General features: G+C 48.6%; 1 protein-coding gene across 1 annotated transcript; it reads right to left on the reverse strand.

Annotated features, from left to right (window-relative positions):
* Nucleotides 1-4,981: 4,981 nt before the first annotated feature.
* Nucleotides 4,982-7,756, reverse strand: LOC119292456 (receptor-like protein 2). Its single transcript, XM_037571292.1, has one exon. It carries the CDS (start codon nt 7,754-7,756, stop codon nt 5,615-5,617), a length of 2,142 nt encoding a protein of 713 aa, XP_037427189.1. The 3' UTR covers nt 4,982-5,614.
* Nucleotides 7,757-8,692: the final 936 nt, after the last annotated feature.

Here is an 8,692-nt window from a genome sequence, read left to right on the forward strand (position 1 = left end):
GTGTGGTGTGTAGTGTGCGTGGGTGGGTGGGGTGGGGCGTGGGTTAGTGGGTGGGTGGGACTGGCTAGGTAGTGCGTGTGTCAGGATGGGTAGGTGGGGCTGGTGGGTTTTGGATGGGCTGACACGTCATCGATCCATGGGATCAATCCGTGTGATGTGCTTCTTCTTTGCCGTCTATGATTTTTGTTACAAACGGCAAAGAGCATACTTTGCCGTCTGCAATAAAAAACACAGACGGCAAAGATCTTTGCCGTCTACATCTTTTATTACAGACGGCAAAGTGTATATTTTGCCGTCTGTAATAAAAAATGTAGACGGCAAAGATGTTTGCCGTCTGTGTTTCTTCTTGCAGACGGCAAAGTGAGGTCTTCGCCGTCTGTATTTTTTTCCAGACGGCAAAGTATATTTTACCGTTAGTTTTTCTTTGCCGTCTATTGATGACGGCAAACCCTTTCTTTGCCGTTTTGTCCGACGAAAAACTGACGGCAAAGCTGACTACTGACGGCAAAATAGCTCTTTCCCGTAGTGCATGAGTACACTGGCTGTGTGAGGCTGGCCAATCAATTCGCAGCCTGTCCATCGACTGGACTGATCCAAAAAAAAAAATCTACTGACCCAAAATGGTGTAAGTCGATTCCAAGAGAAAATTGACTTGTCCAAATTATATATTTTGAGACGACTTGTCCGTTGCCAGTCCCATAGTATAATGATGCAGAGGCAGGAGATTTCAACCTCCTGTTCAAGAAAGAAGAAGAATAAAAGCACAGGACGATTTGATTGATTTCGTAGCTAGAGACCACATGCATGGTGAAGCTCACAAACATCTTGTGTAAATCATGTCACAAGTCAATATTTCTTGTACGAAGTCTTCCCTATACATGCACATACTAATACAGTAGATTGTACTAGTGATCTTGTACTTAACGTAGTGTGAGGACTCAACTCTGCTCTACCAGGATGGATCCTACGACGTTATCTGGAGACCCTCTAGGACCTTTGCGCCGCCGCGCCGCCGCCCCCAAAGGCTGGGCGCGTTCTCTTCCACGGCCGGCCGTCTCACCACCGGCGCCGGCACCGGCAACGGCGGGTCGAGCTCAAGCGGGCGTGGCGCACGGCCACCACGCCGTGCGCTCCCTGACGACGACGAGTCACTCGCCACGTCCCTGACCTTGGAGTATGCGCGCGACTTCCTCCCCGTCGACCGCCGCCGGAACAGCCCCATCAGTAGCCCCGCCAGGCTGCCGCATGGGAGGCCCGACGCCGCCGGTCCCCTCGAGGAGGCCGGGCAGCGCGCTCTCGGGCATCTCCGTGCGCCCTTGACCTGCCCCATGCAGCCGATCCTCGGCGATGCCGGCGCTGGCGCGACCCCGGTGTCGCCACGGTCGCCGACGGCCATGCCCTTCTTGTCGAGCTGCGCCTTCTGCCACACCGACGGCGACAGCAGGATCGGCGAGCGAGTGGGCGCGACGAGCCTCTTGGCAGCGTCGCCCCTCGCCGGCACCGGCGGCGTGGCCTTGATCGTGACGAGCCATGCTGGCTTCGGTGCCTCGACGCGGTGGCGCCGGTGACGTGCCGCCATGGAGCTAGACCAATCGGCGCCCGCAGCACGCTTTCGTGCTCTCTGGTCGCCGGTGCGCGCTAAGTGAACTCGCGTCTGATGTGTGCGAGGGGTTAACGGATTCAGAGCTGTTTATATGCAGCAGGGCGGGCGTAGGAGACACGGTCCACGAAAACGTTAGTAGTACTCCCGAGTATTCTGACGGTGACACGAATTGCCGAGTCAATTAGTCAAGTCGTTGTTGGCTCTAGGAACCATTGTAGCATGCACATCTGTTCCACCAAAGGACAAGTAAAGTAGCTAGCCAAGCGGTCAGTATCAGTGCAATTTCCTGATGGCCGTCAGCACGTAACTCTTTTCAGTTTTACTATATTTCTCAATTGCCTGAGAATTTGTTATGCATCAATCAATTTGCAAGAAGCCCCGGGGCGGAGATGGGGGCACCGTGACGAGCGGCAGCGAGAAGTGGGGTCACCGGCGAGGCCTCAGTTGGGAACAACCCGGAGCCGGTGACGATGCGGCAGCGGTGACCCCGGTCGAGGGGAGTTATACGTGTGCTGTGTGTCGAGAAGAAGAGTTGGGGTTGGGGTAGAGGGATAGCAGGGTAGCGGAAGATAGGCGGAGGTGGCGAGTTGAGAAGGGGTTGGGCGCGGTACCATAATCAGCCGCAGGTGGTGGGAGCAGGCGGTTCGACGAAATCCTAACGGCACGGTAAGGAAGAAAAATAGTATGCCGGGAGGAAGAAAGCCGTTGGATGTTGATCCAACAGTACAGACAAGAGTGACTGAAAATTACTCCCTCAAACTAAAACCATGACGAGTAATTTGGAACGGAGGGAGGAAGTAGAAGGAAAAAAGTCATGCAACTGTAGCATATGTGGCCACAATTCTCTTTTTGGTACGGACCACAGGGGACGTTTCATAAAATTGCACAATTTAACTGTAGTGCTTCATTTTCATATACATTTTGGCAAAGCATTGACTAGAGGCGGCCAGTCCAGATACTTTAAGCTAGCTATAGAAAGAGGAGTCCAGGATGATATACGACTTTTAACTACAAACGTGTAGAATATCTATCAGTGATGTGCTCCGACTGGTTACTGTCTGGCGACCGACCAAATCCTAGCCGTGGGGATGTTGTCAGGTTGACGGCAGTGGGGACTTGAAAATCTGGGCGTGTGGTTGACGCAGCGATCCGGTCCTCCTCCCCGGCCCGACCGCCACGCCAAGCCATCATTTGTGATCGCCGGGACCGTGCACTGTGGTTGTGAACGCACGGCCACGAGAGAACAGAGAGAGTACTATTTCTGCAACACATCTCCAACATCGGAACCACTCACACACAAAAAATCATCAAAACCATTTTTTCAACTCGTTTTAAAATTCATCATAACCGTGTTAAAAAAAACAGCAACATCGTAAACATACTTTGATAGAATACACAATAACCGAATATGCATCTTTCTTTTGACCCAAAACACACCTCCAGCAGCATGCCTGTGAGTGCATCCTGCATGGGTACCAATATTTTGCGAGCAAATAACCAAAAGAGGGGGGGTCTTCCCACTCGAGATACCCATTCGATCCGGATTGCTGACGGCGAACCAAGCGGGAAATTTCAGCCTGAGCCGCGCCGTTCCTTCACCTCCCGTCGCCTTCCAAGCTCCCACCGTACGTCGTCCCTTCTGTGCTTCCCGCCACAGCCGGGCCAAAGCCAACTGTGCCACACCACATAGTGAAACACTGGCATGAGAAAGAAACGCTACAAGGGCCACTACTCTGTCCACGACAAATGAGCCCGAAACTAGAGACATGCTAACATAGTGCATGTTACATGCTGTCTCAAGAAGGATTTATTCACTAATAACAAGATTAGATCGACTCACCCAGGTAGTATGATTTCGACCGTGGGAGCTGCCCTCAACACAAACTCCCCTGCCCAACTAGGCCATGAATGAGAATGCATGCTACTTAGTGGGAGGAGGATGTGGTTCTCGTCACACATGCCTCCATGACAGGTGTCCATGAACATCACCGTCACATCATCTTTGTTGCACACAATGGGTTTGCACATGATTCCGAGGCATATATAGGGTGGAATCTCGAGTCCTGGCTGGCCGAAAACACGAGTTATGAAAAGGGAAGTCTTGTGACAACGGTTCTATAGCCGCAGTAGCCGGCTGAAATAAAGCAAGCTAGAAACATCAAGAGAATAGACAAAGAAGAAAGAACAAACACAAGAAACTAGGAACGGAAGTACTCTAGGAATCGCAGAGGTTGCTTGTGCGGAGCAGGGCCGAGCTAGCGACACACTTAATGACCCACCACTCTTGCTATTACCTTCGTGCTTTTTGCAATTGAAACCCGTTGAACTGTTGCAAAACCGCCTTGTGTAGATTAGGCCATTGGCTGCCCCTGAGACATTTATGGTCTTAAGTAACAAAAAGAATTGATGTTTTTGTTTTCAAAAAATGTTCTCTTTTTTTTTGAGAAAAAGAAAATGTTTGCTAAAATATCCGGGTTTTTTTTTCAAGAACCGCCATCAAGGCTATTTATTCATTTTGGCGGAACAAATTTGTTTGCAGAGTGTCAATCGGGAAAACATGGTTTACAAGAAAAGAGACATGAAGGATCCCTAAAGATAAAGCTTCTTTTGCACATATATGGGCAGCTCCGCTTGCTTCCCGGCTAGTCCATCGCAACTCAAGCCCTTGAAAAGTTCGGGAGATAGGTGCGCATCTCCCCGAAGATATGCCCTCCAACATCTCCTCGGTTCCACACAACTGCTACTTCTTGACCATCCGTATCAATCACAGTTTGTTGGAAGCCCCTCTCACTGGCCAGGACTACGTTCTCTTTTGAAGAACAGAAAATCCCTTTTTTTAGGGAAGGGACAGAAAATGCCTTTTTTGTTGAGCAAAATGCGTGGTTGGCTACTGCGTGCTAGTGGGCCGGCCCAGTCAAGAAGACTCCGATTTAGATCAAACAAAGCCCGTTCCCTAAAAAGAAAATAGATCAAGCAAAGCCCAAGTTGTAGGCGCTCCCTTTCAGCTTCAGCCCATACGACAGATTCCGGTTGGTCGAGCTGCTCCGCTGCCGGCCGGCGCCCCTCGCCGCCTCCCTCCAGTCCGGTGGCCACAGCGCCCTCTCGCCGTTCAAGCTATCGGGCGCACATCCAGAGCACGCAAAAGAGAGAGAGAGCCCGCGCATGCGCGATATCATTTCTCGCGTTCGTCTCCCGCCCCGCGCGACACGGCGATTTCGCGAGCCCTAGCGAATCTCCGGGCCCTCGGTGGAATCGAAAATCAGGCGCGGGATGCTGGATCGCCGGCGGTCCGGCGGAGGGTGAATGATCTGGTGGTATGCCCTCTGGAGGTATTTTGTCTGTTTCTTGCTTACAGGTTTTCGGTGGATGTAGCAGTCGCTTGTATTCTGTCAGTACAGGACTATAGGGTGGCAAGGCGCAATTGGTAATTGATGTGCCGTTCGTTGATTACTTGTTACTGCTGTCTATGGTGATCTGGATCTGTAGATTGAGCTCTGTATGAAATGTAGGGTGATCTGACCCCGTTATTAACAGTTACTGTATTCATTTAATTGTTGTCTAGCATGAACTTGGCTGGCATGATATATGCATCTCTGAAGATGTTTCCGCAATAGGGTTGCTAACATATTTGCATGAAGTAGTGTTGCAAAAAAGAAAAGAAAAGAAATACTTACATGAAGTTGTTTCATCTGTGGACCAAATATGTGTAACATCCTGTAAAGTTTTAGCTGTCTGGTCAACTAATGACCAGTTTTATGTTTACGCTAGGTCCAACCCTGATTGAAATAAAATTACATTACCCTGAACACTTCCCACTTGAATTGCTCACAACCACGACTTCCAATCTGAAAATCATTGAATTACTACTACCTATCATTCAGGAAGCGAACAACATAAACTGTTGCAGACTCAACTAATATAAAATAAAATCCAACTCGGGTGGATTCAAACACGCAAAAAAACTAAAATTCATGGCTATTTATTGCTTGATTGACCTCTATCCATTGAATATTAGAACAAATTACAATTGAAATGGGCTGAGCCGAAATACCTATATAACACTAGCTGGTCATATAGCACGCCTACTCCAAAGAACAAACCAAAGCCAATAAAAAATATGACCTTGACGCTGGGCTGTTTTGCAGAGATAATGTAGATAGGATCTGCTCTGACTGAACTACACTGGTGAATAAGCGTAGTGCCACACAGCTTTGGGTTCCCATCAAAACTGGAATCTGGAAAAGTGCTCAACTGGCCTCCTGCTGGTACAGACCCTTCTAAATCATTGTTCGAAATGTTGAATGCAGAAAGGAAGTGAAGTCTCTCCAGTGCTGCAGGGATTACACCCGTCAGATGGTTATTAGACAAGTCTAGCACCTCCAGCTTCGTGAGATTGCAGATCGACAGCGGAACCAGTCCATATAATTTGTTTGAGCTGAAGTCGAGTTCAGAAAGCACTTTCAGTTGGCCAATCTCCGATGGAATCACGCCTGTGAAATTGTTGATGCTCAGATTCAAGAGTGTAGGGAAAGCTGTAAGAAAATGGTATTGGCGTGATATATTCCTCCAAAAAAGAGGCAGCTCAACGTGGCCAGGATCCAAATAAGCTGCTGTATTATCTTTAAGCATTGGGATCTCCATCAAGGCGATTGGGATTTGCCCAGTAAAACTGTTGTTTGATACATCTAGATAGAAGAGGCTATTTAAGGAGTTGATCCAGCCTGGCATTGGTCCGGTGAGTCGATTGTTGGATAACTTTAGTACCTTCAAGTTTCTAAGCTTTGATAACCAAACTGGCAAGTGTCCGGTTAACGCGCTGTCGGCCATGTGGATGTATTGAAGATTTCGAAAACCATCCAGGGTCTCATCTTGTGGCATCATCTCATTCACAAAGTTCTCGGCAATAATCAGAGTGGTGATGTTCCTGAAGCCATTGAAGACATGAAAAGCTTTTGTGATATTTGTAAAAGGGTTTCTAGCAAGTGATAGGAAGGATAGGTGCAGATTCCCTATTCTTGGTGAGATCTCACCATGGAAATGGTTCAACGACACCCGCAGTGCAATCAAATTTCTGCATGAGTATATGCTTTCTGGCACTATGCCGCTGAAGTTATTTCTCAAAACATCTAAATGTGTCAGGTTCTGTAGGGTGGAGAAGTTGACTACTAAATCTCCACTGAAGTTGTTGATCTTCAGATCGATGATCATGAGACGTGTGCAGTTACTCAGAGTTGATGGCACCTCCCCAGACATGTTATTGTTACCCAAATAGAGCTCCTGTAGCCTCTTCAACTGACCTATGGAGCATGGGATCTTCCCACTGAATTTGTTCTCCCTGAGGTCGAGAGTAACCAGATTACTGAGTTTTACTATGTTTGCTCCATCAAGTTCTCTTTGTAATCCATTGTTGGGGAAGGAGAGATGCTCCAGGGAAGTGGCATGGAAGAGCTCAGCAGGGAGAGTCCCACTTAGGTTGTTGTGCCCAACCTTGAACACTTTGAGCTTGGAGCAAGCGCCAAGTGCAGCAGGAATACTGCCGCTCAATTGGTTGTAACAAAGATCAAGCATGGCCAATGATGGCGAGAGGCAAAGAGAAAGTGGTATGTGCCCGGTGAAGCTGTTGTTGCTGACGTTAAGCACGACCAAATTCTGCATGACCTTCCATGTGTGTGATGGAAATTCTGCACCGAATTGGTTGCTCGAGATGTTCAGTACCTGTAGAGGCCGGGCGTAGGTAACCGAAGATGGCGGCTCGTGCAACACCCCACTAAGCCTGCTGAAGCTGACGTCGAGGACGATGATGCTTCTGGAATACATGAGCTCCGGTGGAAGGCCACCGGAGAACGAGTTGTGTGAAAGGTTGACACGCAGCAGGCCGGTGAGACCGGCAAGGTGCGGCGAGATGCGACCTTCAATCCCTCTAGATGCCAGGGAGACCGCGGTGACGCCCCCCTCCCTGTCGCAGGTTATGCCTTCCCATTCGCAGCAGTCCGTGCCGTTTCTCCACGACACGGTGAGGCCGCCATCTTGGGATAACCCGGTGAGGAATTGGAGGAGGGAGTGCTCCTCTTGCTCGGTGCATGAGCGGGCAGGAGAGGCCAAGGAGAGCAGCAGCAGAAACAGCTGTAGCGTGACTAGGGCTGCAGAATGCATGGCTGGTAAGCTTAAAACTTGCTCATCTTAACCTGTTTGTGCAATGGTTATCTGGTAGCCGATAGGTGGTGGTTTCCAGTGTTGCAGTGGTATCGTTATAACTAGAAGATAGTGCTACTGTAGTTGCATCAGAGTACATCTTCTGTCACTGAGGTACGATGGTGCCATCAAGAGGCTGGGTACCAACCTACTAGTCCCTGACTCTTGGTTGGCTCTTGAGGTCCACTAACACCTTTTAGTCCTACATTTGCACATGGTCAATCTGGTTCTTTCTGAGCATGCCCATTAAGGGCTCAAGATGGCAATGGGTAATTACCCAACCGGGTAAAGCACTAAAGCCTCTCTTCTTTTCATGCCCGTGAAAGCACAGGCTTGCCCATTACCCCATACGCACCGCGGGGAAGAATTTCACTCATACTCGTCGCCGACAGATAATTCTTGCCCACAGGTATACCCGCCCTTTCTGATGCCAACCTCCAGGAGCAATTCACACATATCAAACCAGCAACTTATTATCCAAAATCATAACATCCTGCAGTTCAATAGCATAGTTGCATAGCACAATTGCATACCATCACATCATAACACTTATGACAATCAATTTGATAGAATAATTGCACAGCACAAGTGTATACCATCACATCGTAACACTATTATCCATTAATTCAATAGAATAATTGCACAACAAGTGCATGCCATCACATCATAACACTAAACATCCATCAATTTAATACTAGCATAATTTAAGCATCGCATCATTATCATAACAAGTAGCAAGGTTCAAACGATCAAGTATCAAAACTCTCACATCTCACAAGTCACAACTCTCAAGAGTAATTCTAGATGGCATGGTTCATTGCAAGACAAGTGACAATGATAAAGCTCAAAACTGAGCAACAAAAGACGGGGTTCACATGTCAAGCCTCCACTACTGGG

The sequence above is a fragment of the Triticum dicoccoides genome, chromosome 4B (assembly GCF_002162155.2).
Source record: "Triticum dicoccoides isolate Atlit2015 ecotype Zavitan chromosome 4B, WEW_v2.0, whole genome shotgun sequence".
In the NCBI taxonomy this organism is placed as follows: domain Eukaryota; kingdom Viridiplantae; phylum Streptophyta; class Magnoliopsida; order Poales; family Poaceae; genus Triticum; species Triticum dicoccoides.

What these genes read in the sequence shown, in the direction of transcription:
- LOC119292456 (XM_037571292.1), bottom strand. Translation starts at nt 7,756, where the DNA reads ATGCATTCTGCAGCCCTAGTCACGCTACAGCTGTTTCTGCTGCTGCTC.